Below are 23,284 nucleotides of genomic sequence, written 5' to 3'. Positions count from 1 at the left end.
TCCCACCTGAAATCTTGCATGTTCAGCCGCTCTTCCTCCTGAGGGGAACACGGAGGGAGACAACGCCACGGTTGAAAGCAAAAACGTTCCCGGCCGTTTACGAGGCGCACGTCCGGTGGAGGCTACGGCGATGGTGGACGATGTTGTGGGCGGGCTGGCGGGTAGGACGGTCAACACGGCCGCAGAGCGAATGCTGAAATGTGCACGATGGAACGACGCTGCGGGTGGGTATGGGTGGGGTTGTGTATGGGTGGGGTGGGTATGGGTGGGGTGGGTATGGGTGGGGTGGGTATGGGTGGGGTGGGGTGGGTATGGGTGGGGTTGTGTATGGGTGGGGTGGGTATGGGTGGGGTGGGTATGGGTGGGGTGGGTATGGGTGGGGTGGGGTGGGTATGGGTGGGTATGGGTGGGTTGTGTATGGGTGGGTATGGTTGGGTATGGGTGGGTGGTTGGGTATGGGTGGATGGTTGGCCGTGGGTGAGTGGTTGGGTATTGGTGGGTTGGGTATGGGTGGGGTGGGTGGGTATGGGTGGGTTGGCTATGGGTGGGTGAATATGGGTGGGTTGTCTATGGGTGGGTGGGCTATGGGTGGGTTGGCTATGGGTGGGGGTTGGCTATGGGTGGGTTGGCTATGGGTGGGTTGGCTATGGGTGGGTTGGCTATGGGTGGGTTGGCTATGGGTGGGGGTTGGCTATGGGTGGGTTGGCTATGGGTGGGTAGGCTATGGGTGGGTTGGCTATGGGTGGGTTGGCTATGGGTGGGTGTTTATGGGAGTGTGGGTGTGAGAGTGATAGTATGAACCCTTTCCCCATTCCGAGACGCCTGCAAGTGGCAGGGTGGTGGTGTGGCTGTGTAACCCGTTCACCGCCGAATCTCGGAACGCGCACACAGCGGTTGCGAGCGTTAATTTTATTTAGTGAGGAGACGTAGTAGCAGCAGTAGTAGCAGTAGTAGCAGCAGTAGTAGCAGCAGTAGTAGCAGCAGCAGTAGCAGCAGTAGTAGCAGCAGCAATAGAAGTAGTAGCAAAGCAGTAGCAGCAATAGTAGCAGTAGTAGCAGCAGTAGTAGCAGCAGTAGTAGCATAAGCATCAGCAGGAGCAGTAGTAGCAGTAGTGGTAGCAGCAGCAGCAGTATTAGTACCAGCAGTAGTAGTAGTAGCAGCAGTAGTAGCAGCAGCAATAGCAGTAGTAATAGCAGGAGTAGCAGGAGCAGTGGTAGCAGTAGCAGCAGCAGTAGTAGTAGTAGCAGCAGTAGTAGCAGCAGTAGCAGTAGCTGTATCAGCAATAGTAGCAGCAGCAGCATCAGCAGCAGCAATAGTAGTAGCAGCAGTAGTAGTAGTAGCAGCAGGAGCAGCATCAGCAGTAGTAGCAGCAGGAGCAGCATGAGCATGAGCAGCATCAGCAGTAGTAGCAGCAGGAGCAGCATCAGCAGTAGCAGCAGCAGTAGTAGCAGCAGGAGCAGCATCAGCAGTAGTAGCAGCAGTAGTAGCAGCAGCAGGAGCAGCAGCAGTAGTAGTAGCAGCAGTGGCGTCGCTGTTTGTACTGTCGCTCACCGCAGACAACTGTAGCGACACGACCGCCGCCACTACGACAGCCGGCGCCAAAACTGTGCCACACACGCGACCTCCCGCATGGCCCTTTCACTTCCGGTTCCGTTCGGAATCGATTCGATCCCAATTCGGAAATTGAAAAACTGTTACTCCTTGGTTTTTTCGGTAAAGTCACGTAGAAATAAGACGTAATAAAATAATAACACAATGCTATACTAATACTATGCGACGTTTCGATTGCAACACAAGCAATCTTCATCAGGTACAGAAGAGCTAAATTTAAGAGAGAGAGGAAACACACAACCGCAGATATATATACAGACACCCAAATAGAGGGAATTAACAGATACACAAGGGGATACAAAGACGGAGGAGCACACTAAATCAAACAGGGTTTATAGCAAAATTTAGAAACTATATAAAGCAACACCAGACGGTCGGTCAAAACACAATTATCGCATGGTCTGCTTGAATACGTTACTTAAAAGATTGCTCAATTATAAGTTAAGTGTGAAATCCAAGAGAGCGCTGGAAAACAGACCGCATTGCAACATACATCGACATCCAAGCATCACGGGTTAGCACAGAGACACACGGGGAGAGACGAGCACACAGGGGGTGAAGCAACATGTCTTATTTCTACGTGCCTTCACCGAAAAAAAACACAAAGAGTTATCTCCCGCGCAGTCACGAAAGCCACCAAAAAATCGAGTTTGAAAAACTGCAGACGCCACGTACCGATTTCAGGATGGCCTCCATGACGCGGTAGTAGAGACGCACGGCAAGGCCCCAACGCTGCGAAGACAATTGATCACTCCCCTTCGTATAGCTTGAACAGCATCAGGATATTTCCATAATAAAGGTTCTTGGGTTAGATCGCGTTTATTTATAAATGTGTCGTAACCCTCCACCACCCGACACGGCCAATCAGCAAAAAAAAAAGTGTCACGTTGACAAAAGACAAATAATTCACTACTTCAGCCCACCGGTGTGTTGAAGAGTTAATCCACATTTACAGTTTGAGTACGACGTTTCGCTGGTAAACACTTCCAGCATCATCGGGCAATTCGCCAGAATGGCGCCAGAATGGCGAATTGCCCGATGATGCTGGAAGTATTTACCAGCGAAACGTCGTACTCAAACTGTAAATGTGGATTAACTCTTCAACACACCGGTGGGCTGAAGTAGTGAATTATTTGTCTTTGTCAACGTGACACTTTTTTTTTGCTGATTGGCCGTGTCGGGTGGTGGAGGGTTACGACACATTTATAAATAAACGCGATCTAACCCAAGAACCTTTATTATGAATATTGGTCGCGAAAGCCTACGTGTTAAACTGATCAGGATATTTATTCGCAAATACAACACGGACCCCATCGCCATCCGAGCAGGCCAAGCCCCACAGAGTGATTTAAAATTAACTTTTCAGAAGCGACAAATAATAGGTCAACGAAGCGACCCCATCGTTTGGATATTGATAGCGCCCAACGCAATCCAAATAATCGAAATAATGGAGGAATCCGATGAGCTGTAAAGCTCTTTTTTTAACAGATGGTCCAGTAGGGGGGCACTTGGTAAGAACGTCACAACAACAAACAGTTACGAAAACATGAAAGTGGGATAAAAAAAATACAATAAACAACTAAAACCATCCCCATCATCACAGGCAAAGCATTAACTGATTTCTCAGAAGCGACCCAAGCCTCACAAATGATTGCGCAACAAAGTGGGGCCCCCCCCCATCAATTTTTCGAAATTCAAAGCACCGAAATCATCCAAACCGGAGGGCCGACCGAAATTGGGTTTCGGTTTCGGCGCCGAAAGTTGGCCGATGGCCTCTTTCGGCGTAGTTTCTGTTTCGGCACAAGCCAAAAAGCTTTGCTTTTCGGTTTGGGACGAAAGTAAATTTTTAACTTTCGGTCTGGTTTTCGGCCGAAAACCAGACATTCACTTTCGGTCGGCCTCCAATCTAAACAAACAACCTCGATGGGCGTTTCTAAATGTGGAGGGTAAAACCGGAGGACCCCGGAGAAAAACAAAGGGGAGAGGGAGCGTGCAAACTTCGGGGTCGGCATCGGACCACCGGACCCCCCCCCTGCTGCATACCGAGGCGAGGAAGATGACGTCACACCACTGTAGGGGCAAGTGTGCTGTTGGGTGGCCAACACCACACCCCGGGCCAACAAACACGTGCTGCGGTGGTCACGTGACTCGCACGCAAGGCATATTGGATGGGAGTCGCGCCTAAGACCCGCACCTCCGATTAGCACGGACGGCCACGTACGGCGAGAAGATAAGGCCAGCGTACAGCACACGCGCACACGAACGAAGGCCTGTCGCCGCACTGCGCTGCGATTTCAGATGTGCTTCTGGGGCCGTCTGGAACGCTCTTCAGTCCGACGTCAGGAGCTATGCGCACTTTTATACGCAATCAACATCTAGATTGGCAAATGCATTTCTTTCGCACCGCACGAAGAAGACCGTGCTAATCGGAAGGTGTGGGGGGTGGTGGACAACAATCTAAACACAAAAAGCAGTTTAAAATAAATGAGTTTTCAATTTAGTGCAGTGGTGTAATGTATAGTAGTGTATTGTATAGTAGTGTATAGTATAGTAGTGTATAGTATAGTAGTGTATAGTATAGTGTGTAGCATAGTGTATAGTATAGAATGTCGTGTAATATAGTGTGTATTGTAGTGTATAGTGTAGTGTGTAGCATAGAGCATAGTATAGAATGTCCTGTAATGTAGTGTGTATTGTAGTGTATAGTGTAGTGTGTAGCATAGAGCATAGTATAGAATGTCCTGTAATGTAGTGTGTATTGTAGTGTATAGTGTAGTGTGTAGCATAGTGCATAGTGTAGAATGTCGTGTAATGTAGTGTGCATTGTAGTGTATAGTGTAGTGTGCAGCATAGTGTATAGTGTAGAATGTCATGTAATGTAGTGTATAGTGTAGTGTTTAGCATAGTGTATAGTATAGAATGTTGTGTAATGTAGTGTGTATTGTCGTGCATAGTGTAGTGTGTAGCATAGTGTATAGTGTAGAATGTCGTATAATGTAGTGTATATTGTAGTGTATAGTGTAGTGTGTAGCATAGTGTATAGTATAGAATGACGTGTAATGTAGTGTGTATTGTAGTGTATAGCGTAGTGTGTAGCATAGTGTATAGTATAGAATGTCATGTAATGTAGTGTATAGTGTAGTGTGTAGCATAGTGCATAGTGTAGAATGTTGTGCAATGTAGTGTATATTGTAGTGTATAGTGTAGTGTGTAGCATAGTGCATAGTGTAGAATGTCGTGTAATGTAGTGTATTGTAGTGTATAGCGTAGTGTGTTGCATAGTGTATAGTATAGAATGTCGTGTAATGTAGTGTATATTGTAGTGTATAGCGTAGTGTGTAGCATAGTGTATAGTGTAGAATGTCGTGTAATGTAGTGTATAGTGTAGTGTATAGTGTAGTGTGTAGCATAGTGCATAGTGTATAATGCCGTGTAATGTAGTGTGTATTGTAGTGTATAGTGTATTGTGTAGCATAGTGCATAGTGTAGAATGTCGTGTAATGTAGTGTGTATTGTAGTGTATAGTGTAGTGTGTAGCATAGTGCATAGTGTAGAATGTCGTGTAATGTAGTGTGTATTGTAGTGTATAGTGTATTGTGTAGCATAGTGCATAGTGTAGAATGTCGTGTAATGTAGTGTGTATTGTAGTGTATAGTGTAGTGTGTAGCATGGTGTATAGTATAGAATGTTGTGTAATGTAGTGTGTATTGTAGTGTATAGTTTAGTGTGTAGCATAGTGTATAGTGTAGAATGTCGTGTAATGTAGTGTGTGTTGTAGTGTATAGTGTATTGTGTAGCATAGTGCATAGTGTAGAATGTCGTGTAATGTAGTGTGTATTGTAGTGTATAGTGTAGTGTGTAGCATAGTGCATAGTATAGAATGTCGTGTAATGTAGTGTATATTGTAGTGTATAGTGTAGTGTGTAGCATAGTGTATAGTGTAGAATGTCATGTAATGTAGTGTGTATTGTCGTGTATAGTGTAGTGTGTAGCATAGTGTATAGTGTAGAATGCCGTGTAATGTAGTGTATATTGTAGTGTATAGTGTAGTGTGTAGCATAGTGTATAGTGTAGAATGTTGTGTAATGTAGTGTATAGTGTAGTGTGTAGCACAGTGTATAGTATAGAATGTCGTGTAATGTAGTGTATAGTGTAGTGTGTAGCACAGTGTATAGTATAGCATGTCGTGCAATGTAGTGTATATTGTAGTGTATTGTGTAGTGTGTAGCATAGTGCATAGTGTAGAATGTCGTGTAATGTAGTGTATAGTGTAGTGTGTAGCACAGTGCATAGTGTAGAATGTCGTGTAATGTAGTGTGTAATGTAGTGTGCATTGTAGTGTATAGTGTAGTGTATGTACTTTGAACTTCTTTCGCACCGTACGCAGCTACCCATCCTAATTGGGAGATGCTGGGGGGGAGGGGGGGGGACAAACTACCCCACAAAAAACTGTTCCAAAGAAATGAGTTCGTCAATCGAGATGATGATGATGATGATTTTAAAGTGCAGAGCATCCCAATATCGGAAGGAGGAGAACCCATAGAGATCCAGAGGCTCGTAGAGAACTACAGAGACCCACATTCATGCGTGCTGTTGAACTTCTTCCACCGCACCGTACGTAGCCAACCGTTGCTAACGACGGTATAACGACGACGACGACGAGGTGGTGGAACCCTCTCACCTGGTTGGCGGTCCCCGCACAGCCGGCGGACGTAGCCTCCACGAAGTTCCTCTGGAAGCGGGAGCCCACCTCCTCCACCGTGCGCGCGATCTCGGCCCGGGGGTTCACGGAGCAGCGCTGGCAAAAAAAATTGTGATGCGTGGTGACCGCGCGCCGTAGTGTCGACTGGGGGGCTCCATTATTGCAAACTCGCTACTCTAAGTAAGTAATATTTTTTTTAAAAACTTTTTTTTTTTAATTTAAAAACACGCCTTTTATTAAATGTACCAATCACGGGCAGAACTCCACGACTCCGGGAAGTGGCCCCCGAAGCTCGTCACGACGTGAGGGGGGGGGGCCCCGTGGCCACTTACAGCCAACGTCAGCTGACCGTGGACAATTAGACCCGAGCCGAAACATAACATGTAGTCGATACCACATTGGGAAGTGGGTCAAAATACTGATGTACCCCCCCCTGGTGAGACATTGCTTAACCAACACATACTTCACCTGGAATGGAACTTTCTACAAACAAACTGAGGGCACCCCAATGGGCTCCCGCCTATCTCCGGTTGTAGCCAACGTATTCATGGAAAAATTTGAAACTGACGCCATCCAGACTGCCACTCTACGCCTGACCTTATGGAAGAGGTACGTTGATGACACCTTTGTCATCTGGCCACATGGCCAGCCTGCTCTAGACCAATTCCGCGACCACATCAATTCCATACACCCAGCCATCAGATTTACCATGGAGGTCGAAAAAGATGGCAAATTACCCTTTTTGGATGTCTTAATTAAAAGGAGACATGATGGTTCAATGAGCCACTCTGTCTACAGGAAAGCTACCCATACAGATGCTTACTTGAAACCGGATTCCCACCACCATCCATCCCAGAAGAACTCCCTCATCAAGACTCTATACCAGTGGTTCTTAACCTGGGTTCGATCGAACCCCAGGGGTTCGGTGAGTCGATCTCAGGGGTTCGGCAGAGCCCCCGCCACGGAGGTCCGGACACACTTGAATTATTGTGTAAATTTGTGATGACACACACGGCCCGCTTGGCCATCACTGGCTGCAGATGATCATGCTACACTGCTTGGCCAATCAGCGCTGCGGGGAATTTAGTGCGTACTCAGTAGTCAACGTGTGACTGTTGTTGTCGTACGTCGTGTGATTTCTTTAATATTTTATCCATACTAACTATGTCGGGCAAAAGAAGAAAGTGGTCGGACGAATATGTACAACATGGATTCTCATGTATCACGGAACGTGATGGGAGTGAGCGTCCTATCTGCATGATTTGCAACGCCAAGTTGAGCAACTCTAGTCTTGCACCGGCAAAACTAAAGGAACACTTCTTGAAGCTGCATGGAGACGGGGAATACAAGAACACAACACTTGCTGAATTCAGGGTGAAGAGAGCCAGATTCGATGAAAGGGCCACTCTGCCTGCTCTTGGATTTGTACCTGTTAACAAACCGATCCTGACAGCATCGTACGAAGTTGCTTACCTGATCGCAAAGCAGAGCAAGCCACACACCATTGGTGAAACACTTGTGAAACCAGCTGCATTAAAGATGGCGAATCTGATACTCGGAACAGCGGCCGAAGGTAAATTATCCCAAATTCCCCTTTCAAATGACACCGTCAGTGACAGAATAGAAGACATGAGTAAAGACATCTTGGCTCAAGTAGTCGCGGATCTGATTTCAAGCCCGGCAAAATTCAGCCTTCAACTCGACGAAACCACAGACGTTTCTGATCTAAGCCAGCTTGCTGTTTTTGTACGCTATGTGAAAGACGACATGATAAAAGAAGAGTTTTTATTTTGTAAGCCTCTTAAAACAACAACGAAGGCAGCCGATGTGAAGAAGCTTGTGGATGACTTCTTCAGAGACAACAATCTTTCATGGGATATGGTTTCTGCAGTTTGTACGGACGGAGCTCCAGTCATGCTGGGAAGAAAGTCTGGTTTTGGTGCGCTAGTAAAGGCCGATGCACCACACATCATTGTGACGCATTGTATTCTGCACAGGCATGCGTTGGCAACAAAAACCTTACCTCCAAAAATGGCAGAAGTATTAAAAACTGTGGTGGAATGTGTGAACTATGTGCGAAAAAGTGCTCTGAGGCACCGCATCTTCAGTGAGCTGTGTAAAGAAATGGGCTCTGAATTTGAGGTACTTCTGCTCCATTCTAATATTCGGTGGTTATCCCGGAGACAGGTGCTGAATCGTGTTTTTGCCATGCGTGTGGAATTAGCCCTGTTTTTGCAAGAGCACCAACACTGCCATGCAGATTGCTTCAAAAATCCTGAGTTCATTCTCATTTTAGCGTACATGGCTGATATATTCGCAGCTCTCAATCATCTCAATCAGCAGATGCAGGGTGGTGGAGTCAATATCATGGAAGCGGAAGAACACCTGAAGGCTTTTCAAAAAAAGCTACCGTTATGGAAACGACGAACAGAGAACAATAACTTCGCAAACTTCCCGCTTCTGGACGACTGTGCAAGTAAGATCGAAGATGTGTCTGGAATCGGAGATATTTCTGTATCCACGGAACTGAAGCAAACAATTGCCACGCACTTAGATGAGCTTGCAAAGTCTCTCGACGGATATTTCCCTACAAGAGAGTCATATCCAGCATGGGTGAGACAGCCGTTCACGTTTGCTGTTGAAACAGCAGATGTCAATGATGAATTCCTCGACGAAATCATTGAAATTCAGCAGAGCCAGGTTCAACAGCAACTCTTCAGAACAACAACGCTCTCAACGTTTTGGTGTCGACAAATGAACAAGTATCCAGTATATAAATACAAGTATCCAGTTTTATATATATTTTGTTATTTTGTTGTTTCTCTTCAACGTGACTTTACCGAAAAAACTAAGAATATGAATTACTGCAGTCACGAAAGCTTTAAATCAAAATTTAATCGCCTCTACGGGGAGGGTTTTCACATAACTTTAAGATCTTTCAACAAACTCCGGGATAAGAAAGCTCAGCTGATCGAGTCTCTCACCTTCCTGAAGAGATGCCGCGACTCTGGGGTAATACCAATCGCATTTACACTCACCTCTGCTACTGTAACTTCTTCTAATGCGAAACGAATTCTTTTCAAAACTAGCTTAGCTCTTATCTCAGAAAAAATCAGACTTATACGCACAGAACTAGATCAGTTAGACAAGACACTCTACAAATCACACTTATCATTGACGGCAATAATGTCCACATCGGATTGGGAACATGTAGACAATATGACTGCCTCTTCAGCTGCTACTATGTCGACCAAATGTAAGGAAAACCTGATTTCCAAATTTAACCTCCTCTTAAACAAAAGACCGGACCCACACACCAAAAAGTTAGATGTTAATAAAGTCGTAATTAATCGCAGTAACAGTTCTATTTCCGATGGTCTGAAATCCGTTTTAGCTAAAGGTCTAAACTTTGCAGTCACACCTAAACACATACCAGTTAATGATATAATTGCCCAAGTAGACGTTGCTCTCAGGGGCCTGGGTCACATCGCTGCAGACGTAGCAAGATCTGAAATCGCTGCAACCCTCAAAAACGCTAAGATGCCAGCTAGCAACCTCAGCAAAGATGAGCGTTTTGAATTATATAAATTAAAAAAGAGGAATGATATTGTAGTTCTCTCAGCTGACAAAGGCAATGCTACTGTTATCATGGATAAAATAGAATACAACAACAAAATTAAAGAATTACTCGACGATGGTAGTTATACAAAAATAAAAAGAGATCCCACCAACAGCCTCGTCACACAAACCAACAAAATAATTTCTGATTCAACCGCATTAATTGATCAATCTAAACAGTTTTCGTTGAAACCTTCTGCTGCCAGGCCACCAAGATTATACGGCTTACCAAAAATACATAAAGTTGATACACCTCTTCGTCCCATAGTCTCTACTATCAGCTCCCCCACCTACAAACTAGCTCGTTTTTTGTCTGAAATCCTGCGTCCTTTCACTGGAAAGACCACCTCTGCGGTACAAAATTCTACTCACCTGGTATCAACAATCAAGGGTATTTCCCTGTCCCCAGACGACCTGCTTGTCAGTTTTGATGTAGTTTCCTTATTCACCAAGGTTCCTGTACCTGACACCATTGCAATCATTGAAGACTTGGTTCATCAAGGACTAAACACTGAGGTACCCCCCCTGGTGAGACACTGTTTAACCAATACATACTTCACTTGGAATGGAACTTTCTACAAACAAACTGGGGGCACCCCAATGGGCTCCCCCCTTTCTCCAGTTATAGCTAACATTTTCATGGAGAAATTTGAGACTGACGCCATCCAGACTGCCACTCTGCGCCCAACCTTATGGAAGAGGTACGTGGATGACACTTTTGTCATCTGGCCACATGGCCGGCCTGCTCTAGACAAATTCTTCGACCACATCAATTCCATACACCCAGCCATCAGATTTACCATGGAAGTCGAAATAGATGGCAAGATACCTTTTTTGGATGTCCTAATTAAAAAGAGACCTGATGGTTCAATGAGCCACTCTGTCTACAGGAAAGCTACCCATACGGATGCTTATCTGAAACCGGATTCCCACCACCATCCATCACAGAAGAATTCTCTCATCAAGACTCTGTATCATAGAGCCCAATGCATATCCGACCAGGAACACATAAGCAGTGAACTCAAGCACGTACACCAAGCTCTTAGGGCTAATGGTTACTCCGACTATACAATCCGCAAAGCTATCACTCAAACCATGAAGAAGAACCCTCTTGAGGAGCCTTTCAAAACCATCACTTTACCCTACATTGCTGGGATCACAAAAAAGATCTCCAAAATCTTGAATAAACACAAGATCCAGGTCCGTTTCAACACATTACATAAAATCCGTGATCTGGTTCCGTCTGTAAAAGATGTGATTCCGGACATACAATACCCTGGTGTCTACAAACTAAGTTGCCTCTGTGGTAGTAGTTACATTGGAGAAACCAAACGCCATATCTCGGACCGCATTCGTGAACATAAAGCAGACCTTAAACACGGTAGGACCAACACCTCGGCCGTAGCAGATCATTGTTCTAATTCAGTAGGCTCACATGCCATTGACTTTTCCAAGACAGAGGTTCTTTGTAAGCCATCTGGCTTCCATGAGAGATTCGTTCATGAGGCTATCCACATATACAAACACAGAGACAATTTCAACCGAGAAGATGGATTCTATCTTAGCAATCATTGGAAAGATTTGATAAATCATTTCAGTTCTTGATTGATTGTTCACGCTTACAGTGCCTTTCAGACAGCATACATAAAAACAAATTTCGTCTCCCCCCTCCTCTTTTCAAAAAAAAAATAGATGGACTAGTCCTGGCAAACTGCCATCGTTGCGCGTGACGCAAACGTTATTTTTATATATATAAATAAATATGCCGTTTTCAAAATAAATTTATGCAAACCGACACACCTGATGATGACCGTTTGAGTTATGGTCGAAACGTCGTGAGAATTTTTTTTTTATTGTTTTATATATATTTTGTTATTTTGTTGTTTCTCTTCAACGTGACTTTACCGAAAAAACTAAGAATATGAATTACTGCAGTCACGAAAGCTTTAAATCAAAATTTAATCGCCTCTACGGGGAGGGTTTTCACATAACTTTAAGATCTTTCAACAAACTCCGGGATAAGAAAGCTCAGCTGATCGAGTCTCTCACCTTCCTGAAGAGATGCCGCGACTCTGGGGTAATACCAATCGCATTTACACTCACCTCTGCTACTGTAACTTCTTCTAATGCGAAACGAATTCTTTTCAAAACTAGCTTAGCTCTTATCTCAGAAAAAATCAGACTTATACGCACAGAACTAGATCAGTTAGACAAGACACTCTACAAATCACACTTATCATTGACGGCAATAATGTCCACATCGGATTGGGAACATGTAGACAATATGACTGCCTCTTCAGCTGCTACTATGTCGACCAAATGTAAGGAAAACCTGATTTCCAAATTTAACCTCCTCTTAAACAAAAGACCGGACCCACACACCAAAAAGTTAGATGTTAATAAAGTCGTAATTAATCGCAGTAACAGTTCTATTTCCGATGGTCTGAAATCCGTTTTAGCTAAAGGTCTAAACTTTGCAGTCACACCTAAACACATACCAGTTAATGATATAATTGCCCAAGTAGACGTTGCTCTCAGGGGCCTGGGTCACATCGCTGCAGACGTAGCAAGATCTGAAATCGCTGCAACCCTCAAAAACGCTAAGATGCCAGCTAGCAACCTCAGCAAAGATGAGCGTTTTGAATTATATAAATTAAAAAAGAGGAATGATATTGTAGTTCTCTCAGCTGACAAAGGCAATGCTACTGTTATCATGGATAAAATAGAATACAACAACAAAATTAAAGAATTACTCGACGATGGTAGTTATACAAAAATAAAAAGAGATCCCACCAACAGCCTCGTCACACAAACCAACAAAATAATTTCTGATTCAACCGCATTAATTGATCAATCTAAACAGTTTTCGTTGAAACCTTCTGCTGCCAGGCCACCAAGATTATACGGCTTACCAAAAATACATAAAGTTGATACACCTCTTCGTCCCATAGTCTCTACTATCAGCTCCCCCACCTACAAACTAGCTCGTTTTTTGTCTGAAATCCTGCGTCCTTTCACTGGAAAGACCACCTCTGCGGTACAAAATTCTACTCACCTGGTATCAACAATCAAGGGTATTTCCCTGTCCCCAGACGACCTGCTTGTCAGTTTTGATGTAGTTTCCTTATTCACCAAGGTTCCTGTACCTGACACCATTGCAATCATTGAAGACTTGGTTCATCAAGGACTAAACACTGAGGTACCCCCCCTGGTGAGACACTGTTTAACCAATACATACTTCACTTGGAATGGAACTTTCTACAAACAAACTGGGGGCACCCCAATGGGCTCCCCCCTTTCTCCAGTTATAGCTAACATTTTCATGGAGAAATTTGAGACTGACGCCATCCAGACTGCCACTCTGCGCCCAACCTTATGGAAGAGGTACGTGGATGACACTTTTGTCATCTGGCCACATGGCCGGCCTGCTCTAGACAAATTCTTCGACCACATCAATTCCATACACCCAGCCATCAGATTTACCATGGAAGTCGAAATAGATGGCAAGATACCTTTTTTGGATGTCCTAATTAAAAAGAGACCTGATGGTTCAATGAGCCACTCTGTCTACAGGAAAGCTACCCATACGGATGCTTATCTGAAACCGGATTCCCACCACCATCCATCACAGAAGAATTCTCTCATCAAGACTCTGTATCATAGAGCCCAATGCATATCCGACCAGGAACACATAAGCAGTGAACTCAAGCACGTACACCAAGCTCTTAGGGCTAATGGTTACTCCGACTATACAATCCGCAAAGCTATCACTCAAACCATGAAGAAGAACCCTCTTGAGGAGCCTTTCAAAACCATCACTTTACCCTACATTGCTGGGATCACAAAAAAGATCTCCAAAATCTTGAATAAACACAAGATCCAGGTCCGTTTCAACACATTACATAAAATCCGTGATCTGGTTCCGTCTGTAAAAGATGTGATTCCGGACATACAATACCCTGGTGTCTACAAACTAAGTTGCCTCTGTGGTAGTAGTTACATTGGAGAAACCAAACGCCATATCTCGGACCGCATTCGTGAACATAAAGCAGACCTTAAACACGGTAGGACCAACACCTCGGCCGTAGCAGATCATTGTTCTAATTCAGTAGGCTCACATGCCATTGACTTTTCCAAGACAGAGGTTCTTTGTAAGCCATCTGGCTTCCATGAGAGATTCGTTCATGAGGCTATCCACATATACAAACACAGAGACAATTTCAACCGAGAAGATGGATTCTATCTTAGCAATCATTGGAAAGATTTGATAAATCATTTCAGTTCTTGATTGATTGTTCACGCTTACAGTGCCTTTCAGACAGCATACATAAAAACAAATTTCGTCTCCCCCCTCCTCTTTTCAAAAAAAAATAGGTGGACTAGTCCTGGCAAACTGCCATCGTTGCGCGTGACGCAAACGTTATTTTTATATATATAAATAAATATGCCGTTTTCAAAATAAATTTATGCAAACCGACACACCTGATGATGACCGTTTGAGTTATGGTCGAAACGTCGTGAGAATTTTTTATTGTTTTATATATATTTTGTTATTTTGTTGTTTCTCTTCAACGTGACTTTACCGAAAAAACTAAGAATATGAATAAGTATCCAGTTATTGCTAAGAAAGCCCTGGATTTTTTTATACCATTTGTTACAACATATCTTTGTGAGCAATCCTTTTCGAGGATGCTGGACATAAAAACGAAGAAAAGGAACAGACTTTGCTGTGAAAATGACATGAGAGTGGCACTTGCCAAGGTGAAGCCACGCATATCTGAACTGATCTCTCAAAGGCAACAGCAGAAGTCACATTGATTTCCAGGTATGTAATTTGTTGTGAGTTTGTGCATTGTGTTGGTTTTATTCTTTGAACAAGGTAATGTTCATGCACGGCTCATTTTGTGTACCAGTAACAAACATATCTATGTCTTGAATTTGAAAAAAATCACATTTTATTTTTCACTAAAGAGGGGTTCGGTGAATGCGCATATGAAACTGGTGGGGTTCGGTACCTCCAACAAGGTTAAGAACCACTGCTCTATACCATAGAGCCCAATGCATTTCCGACCAGGAACACATTACCAGTGAACTCAAGCACGTACACCAGGCTCTCAGGGCTAATGGTTACTCCGACTACACAATCCGCAAAGCCATCACTCCAGTCATGAAGAAGGATCCTCTTGTGGAGCCACTCAAAACCATCACCTTACCCTACATTGCAGGGGTCACTAAAAAGATCTCCAAAATCCTGAATAAACACAAGATCCAGGTCCGATTCAACACAGTACATAAAATCCGTGATTTAGTTCCATCTGTAAAAGATGCTGTTCCAGACATACAGTACCCGGGCGTTTACAAACTAAAGTGCCTCTGTGGTAGTAGCTACATTGGAGAAACCAAACGACATATCTCGGACCGCATCCACGAACATTAAGCAGACTTGAAACACGGTAGGACGAACTCCTCTGCCGTGGCAGATCACTGTTATAATTCAGTGGGCTCACATGACATTGACTTCTCCAAGACGGAGGTTCTTTGCAAACCAACCGGCTACCATGAGAGATTCGTTCATGAGGCCATTCACATATACAAGCACAGAGACAATTTCAACCGAGAAGATGGATTCTGGCTTGGTAATCATTGGAAAGATGTTTTAAACCATTTATGTTCTTAATTAATTGTATTTTACGATGACCTTCAGACCGCAGCTCTTTCGCCAGCATTGACTCTTAATACCTCTCACACCACGGTTAATGGTATGGTTTACAACATGGAGTATAATAGCGCCTCGCAGCTGTCTCTCTCCCCCTCCTCTGTTCCGACCATGGATGAACTCGTCCGTCTGAACGGGGCCCGTAGCTATCCGTGGTGCTAAAGTTGAGGGTAAGAATCCACCCATTTTTTCGCCATATAGCATTGTGATATATAACGACTTATTGTTGGTAGCTTAGCTGATTGGAGAATATAGAGTTTATTGATAACATTAAGGTAATTTATATTTTAGTTTTTTATTGGTTCACTATATAGTACTGTGAATAGCTCAGATGTGTAGGCCGTGACTTCAACATAGTCATTTCTGTGACCAGTCACTAGCTAATCACTCAGTTATTTCAATGCTAAATTCGCCTAGTTATTTCAATGCTAAATTCTCCTGTTTGATTTGTACTAAGTGCCTCGGTGAATGTGTATGCTCTGACTTTAACGTAGCTATTTCTGTGACCAGTTACAAGCTAATCACTCAGCTATTTTCAATGCTAAATGCTATGCTAATTCCTTTGTCAAGGGGTGCCTCTGCGGATGTGTATGCTTTAACTTAGCTATTTCAATGCTAAATTCTGTGCTAATTCCTTTGTCAAGGGGTGCCTCTGCGGATGTGTATGCTTTAACTTTTAACATAGCTATTTCTGTGACCAGTCACAAGCTAATCACTCAGCCATTTCAATGCTAAATGATATGCTAATTCCTTTGTCAAGGCGCTTTGTTTCCTCTCACACAGCTTAAAGGTCGTGATCTGAACGTGGCTCTTTCACTCCAGCGCTGTCCTACCAGACAGTCTCGTCCCTTCACCTGATGAAGGCCGCTTGTGTTGTGGCCGAAACGTCGTGAGAATATTATTGTGTTATTTTATTTTTGATCAATTTATTATTTTATTCTCATTCTACGTGACTTTACCGAAAGAACCAAAGAAGATGAATCATTGCAGTCACGAAAGCTTTAAATCGAAATGTAAAAAATAATGTTTAAAAATATAGATTTTTTTTATTTTTTATGATAGAATATAGTATTGTTCACCAGTACGACACAAGTATAACAAGTTTGCAGTCGATACCACATTGGGAAGTGGGTCAAAATTGAGTTACAAGATTTGAGGATACAACAACAACAACGACGACAACAGACAGAGTGAGTTAAATGAAAACGTGTAAAAACGTTCTTGTTTATTGTAGTGTGTGGTAGCAGCGTGCAGTGTGCGGTGTGCGGTAGTGGTGCCCGGTTGCCGTGTTCAGTGTGCGGTAGTGGTCCCCGGTTGCTGTGTTCAGAGTGCGGCGTTGCTTACGCTTAGGTAGCTGTTGAGCGTCGTGGATGGTTCATCGCTCGCCGAGTTCAGGATGAGCTTCAGCTGCTGGACCGTGTTCATTGTGGTCCTGGGGAATTCATCGCGAAACGTTAACAAAATAAAAACGTTGAGTTCCCCTCCTCCTCCTTCCCTTCAATCTAGATTTGAAGCTTTTTTTTTCCTCTCTCTCTTGCTGTGCTTTTCCCACCTGACGATGACGACTACTCGAGTTGCAATCGAAACGTCTCGATCTATTTTATTTTATACCCAGGGGCGGAGCCGGGGGGCGGGGGTGACAGGGTAGACAATTGTCACCCCCGAAAAATAAAAAATAAAAAATCGAAAATCTGAAACATTCTGCGTGCGAGTGTACGACACTCGGCCCGGCGGACTCGGTGCAACTGCATTGTCAGAGCGCGTCCGCCAACCGATGGCGTCTGGTTCGACAGCCTGCCTGACTCTCCGAATCATTCTTGAAATAAAACATTTGTTGAACGTCACCCCGGGGGCTGGAAATCCTGGCTCCGCCCCTGGTTTATACCTACCTGACTTCACCGAAACAACCAAAAAGTATCCCTCTTTCCTTTTTTTCTACCCACCCTCCTCCTCCCCCCCCCCCCCCCAGATAAAACTTAAAGCCCCCCCCCCCCCGCCACGCCCCCCGGCACGTGAGCCCCACTCAGTTTAGCGGAGCAGTGAGTCCAATTATTTTATCGACCCCCCACCCGCCTTCATAGACAGATAGGGAGGGTCCTTGACTTAAAGCTTTCGTGAACTGCAGGAATTCATTCATATTCTTCGGTACAGTCACCCCTTCACACGATGATCGACCGCTCGTGTTGCGATCGAAACGTCGGGAGTTTTTTTTTTCGTTATTTCCGTTGAGCCCACCTGCCTGACTTTACCGAAAGACCCAAAGAGTAGGGGGGAACGGGGGGGGGGGGGGGGGGGGGCCTGTCGCGCCGAGACCGGCATTCACCGTCGCCCAGTTTCCGTGCCTCCTTCCGCTGTGCCATCGGCGCCGTGTTGTAACCGGGGGCTCGCGCCGAGTTGCAATTGGAGCATGCGAAAATAGTGGCGATAAATATTTAAACTAAACTATATTTTCTTATGATGATGATAGTAATAATAATAATAGGGTTCTCCCCCTTTTTTTCTGGCAGCAAAACTGAAACCTTTTTACAAGGAATCATGGCGTGCATTAACCACAATACTTGCGGACAAAATGCAAACAAAAAACTCTTATTCTTGGTTCTTTCGGTAAAGTCACGTAGAAGGGAAACAATAAAATAATAATAAATTATTGTTTTATATTAATAAAATAATACAAATATAAAGCAATAGTTTCTTATTATTTTATTGTTTCCCTTCTACGTGGTGGTGACTTTACCGAAAGAACCAATAATATGAATCCCTGCAGTCACAGAAAAGCTTTAAATAAAATATAAAAAAAACACCGATAATATAATTGGCATTGTCCTTGAATACTGGATTGGTCCACACCAGAGACGGCTTTCTTTTGAGCCTCGTCTCAATTGGTGCTCGACAAGAGGACGCAAGCAGGCTTACACAGCTCAAAGAGTGTGCTTTCTGTTTGTATTTTGACCGCAAGTTGTTGCGGTTAATGCACACCATGATTCCTCGAAAAAAAAGGCTTCAGTTTTTTTTGCCAAGAGAAAAAAAAGGGGAAAAACCCTATTATTACACTTTGGTCCTGGCAAAGGAGGTCTAACGATACGTTTTCTTATTTTTGCCAGGTAAGGCAGCACCGACCTATTCAGCTCTTTTTCAGAAGCAAATTGGGTCTTCACAAATGATAGTAGCTCAGCACAGTGACCCGCTGTCATCGCGTGGGAATTTGTAGCAGCAGCCAAATGCTGTGAACGCGTGACGTACGATTGTAAATCCGGAGGACCCGGACAAAAATCCACGCGAAAATGGGGACAGATAAAGAGACACGCAAACTCCAAATATACAGCAGCAGAAGCAGCAGGCGTCGTCAGGGTCGGGTTCGAACCCGCGACCTTCTGCGTACCAGGCGAGGTAGTTAACATCTCCTAGCCACCGTGACGACGATGAGAGAGAGACACGCAAACTCCAAATATACAGCAGCAGGCGTCGTCAGGGTCGGGTTCGAACCCACGACCTTCTGCGTACCAGGCGAGGTAGTTAACATTTCCTAGACACCGTGATGATGATGACAGAGATACACGCAAACTCCAAATATACAGCAGCAAGCGTCGTCACGGTCGGGATTAAACCCACGACCTTCTGCGTACCAGGCGAGGTAGTTAACATCTCCTAGCCACCGTGATGATGATGAGAGAGAGACACGCAAACTCCAAATATACAGCAGCAAGCGTCGTCACGGTCGGGATTGAACCCACAACCTCCAGTATACCAGGCGAGGTAGTTAACATCTCCTAGCCACCGTGATGATGATGAGAGAGAGAGAGACACGCAAACTCCAAATATACAGCAGCAAGCGTCGTCACGGTCGGGATTAAACCCACGACCTTCTGCGTACCAGGCGAGGTAGTTAACATCTCCTAGCCACCGTGATGACGATGAGAGAGAGAGACACGCAAACTCCAAATATACAGCAGGCGCCGTCAGGGTCAGGATCGAACCCATGACCTTCTGCATAACACGCGAGGTAGTTAACATCTCCTAGCCACCGTGATGACGATGAGAGAGAGACACGCAAACTCCAAATATACAGCAGGCGCCGTCAGGGTCAGGATCGAACCCATGACCTTCTGCATAACACGCGAGGTAGTTAACATCTTCTAGCCACCGTGATGACGATGAGAGAGAGACACGCAAACTCCAAATATAGAGCAGCAGCAGGCGTCGTCAGGGTCGGGATCGAACCCACGACTTCCTGCGTACCAGGCGAGGTAGTCAACATCTCCTAGCCACCGTGATGATGATGAGAGAGAGAGACACGCAAACTCCAAATATACAGCAGCAAGCGTCGTCACGGTCGGGATTGAACCCACAACCTCCAGTATACCAGGCGAGGTAGTTAACATCTCCTAGCCACCGTGATGATGATGAGAGAGAGAGAGACACGCAAACTCCAAATATACAGCAGCAGCAGGTGTCGTCAGGGTCGGGATCGAACCCACGACTTCCTGCGTACCAGGCGAGGTAGTTAACATTCTGCCACCGTGGCGGCCTTGAAAGAGAGCAGTGGAGAGGCTGAGAGAGATATTCTCCTCACCTGATTGGCGTCTGCTGCGGTCCCAGCATTGCATCCTGGCTCCTGGTTGGGCTGCCTAGAGCCTGAGGCCTAAGCAAACGGTACGACGTGGGCAATAAAAAAAAAACGCCGAATCAGAACATTTGTCTACACTGGAGGAATCCAATGAGCTACAAAGTCTCACACATGTCCAGTTTGGGGCAGGTCAGAACGTTACACGTGTATGTCCGTATGTTGAACTTCTAATCGGAGCTGCGGGGTGGTGGAGAGGGGGGGGGCAAATTTGAATCACAGTTCCTGTGATCACTGTCACATTCTTCTGATAGCTTTATTTTTGTGATTTCGAAAACGTTATGGTTTAGCCATATTTGTTTGTTTGTAGTACAGAGTTAGACTGATAACTTTAATCCAAATTGTCTCATGGTTGCTACTGTTTGACTTGCATCCCACTGGGATTTTTGCACGCGGCGTTGATACGCGGTGCTTTTTCTGCAAGACTTTGCTGGGTTTTTTTTTCCTGGATTTTTCTGTTTGCGCGCAGTCACTTTAAGATGATCCTTGTTCATGTTTTTGCTTGTTGCGGTTGCACCCGATTCAAGAGCCGCATGGCCCACAGGGCTATACCTAATACATGAACTGAAACGACCTAAACACAACAACAACAACAACCAGATTTAAAGAACTGAGTTTTCAATCTAGATTTAAATACAAAAAAACGAAATCTACAGGAAAGGTGACGTAGGACGCCGGTAAACGCCGCGCGTATAATCTTCATCTCTTTTTTTCATTGGCGTCTTTTAAAAAATCGAAAGGGGAGACATTTTTCCCGCGATAATTGGGGGGCCTTACTTATAGAATAATGTAGCGATTGTTGCAGGCCTTACTGTTTCTCAGTGTCAGGCAACAGAGAGTGGGATGGTTTGGGTCTTAAAATTGTTCACAAAAATTAAAAACGGAGCGATTATCGCGAGCCTTGCTGTTTGTCGGTGCTGGACACGAGGATGGGGAGGGTTAGTGTCTTTAAATACAAACAAATATATATAGAACAATGTAGCGATTATCGCGGGCCTTAGTGCTCGTCAGTGCTGGACAGCAGGGTGGGGTGGTTAGTGGTCTGTACATTTAAAATAAATAACGTGGCGATCATTTCGGGGCCTGACCGTTTATCGACAATGGGCACGAAAGTGGGGCGGAGTTAAGTGTCTTTAGAAAAATTTAACGTAGCGATAGTTGCGGGTCGTACTGTTTTTGTCGGCGTTGAGGAATGGGTGGGGTGGTTAGCATCTTAGAATTTAAAAAAAATATATATACGTAAAATAATGTAGCGATAATTGCGGGTCTTAATGTTTTTGTCAACGTTGAGGCATGGGTGGGGTGGTTAGCGTCTTAAAATTAAAAATATATATACGTAAAATAACGTAGCGATAGTTGCGAGTCTTACTGTTTGTCGGCGTTGGGCACCAGGGTGGGGTGGTGGACGAGGAAGCCTCGCTCGTCGATGCCACGCGTCTGCTCGTACAACGCCCCGTACTGCTCGCTCAGCAGCTGTGACAACGCAAAGGCAGCCAATGTAAATGCCGTGTGGGCGATGCTGTGTGTGACGATGATGTGGATGATGATGATGATGTGTGTGTGTGATGCTGTGGATGAAGATGTGTGATTATGATAATGTGCATGATGATGATATGAATGATGACGTGGATGATGATGTGCGATTATGATGTGTGTGATGATGCTGCTGCTGCGTACGATAATGATGATGCAGTATGTGTGATGGTGCGTGATGATATATGTGATGATGCTGTGTGTGATGATGCTGTGTGTGATGATGCTGTGTGTGATGATGCTGTGTGTGGTGATGCTGTGTGTGGTGATGCTGTGTGTGGTGATGCTGCGTGTGGTGATGCTGTGTGTGATGATTCTGTGTGTGGTGATGCGCGTGTATGATGATGTCGAGGAGGCTCATGAAGGACGCTGCTACTGGGCACTTGGATGTGTAGAGGTGTTAACTACGCACTGTTGCGTAACCTGCATTGCCACCAGGGCAGTGCGGCATTACCTCTGGGTACAACGGTTGGGGTCAGTCGAGGTGAAACGGATCGTAGCCAGGGTTTGGTACGAATAAATCAGACGGTTCCACGTGGGAATGTATGATTGGTTCTACCTGGCCACGAAGGAGTATAAGACGGGTGACCCAACAGACCTCGGGGAGTTCTCTCCCTGCACAAAGACAGAAGACTGGGCTGGAGCCTAGCCAGGACCCTGGACCAGCCTTTCAGCCCTTCTAAGGGCTAAGGCTCGGCATACCCAGTGGTCAGGACCCACCGGGCCAGCGGTGGGTCAGATAGCCTCCCCTAGGTCCTAGCCGGAGGACTCTAGGCTAGGTTAGCGGTAGACGTATGAGTCCCGCCAAGTCCGGAGGCTGTACCTCCCTAGGGTATCGGGTGAGGGGACCGTATATCCCTCTGTGTGTGTTAAGCATTGTATGAGGAATTAATACAATAAACAGAGTGTGCCTCCTAAGAAGTCTGCTTGTCTTTACAACGCTACAGATGCAATCACCCTCCAACAACAACGAAGGGCAGAGGAGCGACGCTCACAACAACGAGCGGAGCGCCGGGTGGCTAAAGCACAGCAAGTTGGCACAGTAGGGGCCACAGGTGGTGCATCTGCCGGTCATCTCAGTCAGTCAACCCGTGGCAACTGGGTCTGTTCCATGACCTCGTGCCAGCGGACGTTCGACACGTCACGTGGCCTTAACATGCACGTAGCCTGGCACAAGCCGCCACAAAGTGGCGAATTGGCGGTTGCTGTACGGTGATGATGGTGTGGCGATGCTATGGATGATGATGACGTGTGGTGATGCTGTGCATGATGATGACGTGTGGTGATGCTGTGCATGATGATGACGTGTGGTGATGCTGTGCATGATGATGACGTGTGGTGATGATGATGTGTGTGGTGATGCTGTGCATGATGATGACGTGTGGTGATGCTGTGCATGATGATGACGTGTGGTGATGCTGTGCATGGTGATGACGTGTGGTGATGCTGTGTATGATGATGACGTGTGGTGATGCTGTGCATG

General features: G+C 45.2%; 1 protein-coding gene across 2 annotated transcripts in view; it reads right to left on the bottom strand.

The window, feature by feature from the left end:
- The window catches only part of LOC116957122 (retinoblastoma-associated protein), a 238,324-nt gene that overhangs the window by 178,451 nt on the left and 36,589 nt on the right, over positions 1–23,284 (bottom strand). For both annotated transcript variants that reach the window (XM_076055219.1, XM_076055220.1), the window contains exons 10-15: positions 21,638–21,741; positions 20,218–20,286; positions 16,992–17,079; positions 6,293–6,409; positions 2,287–2,343; positions 7–38 (exon numbers count right to left, since the gene is read on the bottom strand). In XM_076055219.1, the coding sequence (XP_075911334.1) occupies positions 7–38; positions 2,287–2,343; positions 6,293–6,409; positions 16,992–17,079; positions 20,218–20,286; positions 21,638–21,741 (467 nt within the window). The remainder of the gene's footprint in view (positions 1–6; positions 39–2,286; positions 2,344–6,292; positions 6,410–16,991; positions 17,080–20,217; positions 20,287–21,637; positions 21,742–23,284) is intronic.

This window comes from Petromyzon marinus, chromosome 70, assembly GCF_048934315.1.
Source record: "Petromyzon marinus isolate PM22_M1 ecotype Great Lakes invasive population chromosome 70, UKy_Petmar_22M1.pri1.0, whole genome shotgun sequence".
In the NCBI taxonomy this organism is placed as follows: Eukaryota; Metazoa; Chordata; class Hyperoartia; order Petromyzontiformes; family Petromyzontidae; genus Petromyzon; species Petromyzon marinus.
Note: the sequence above shows the minus strand (reverse complement) of the source record. Positions and strands in the feature narration are given on the sequence as shown.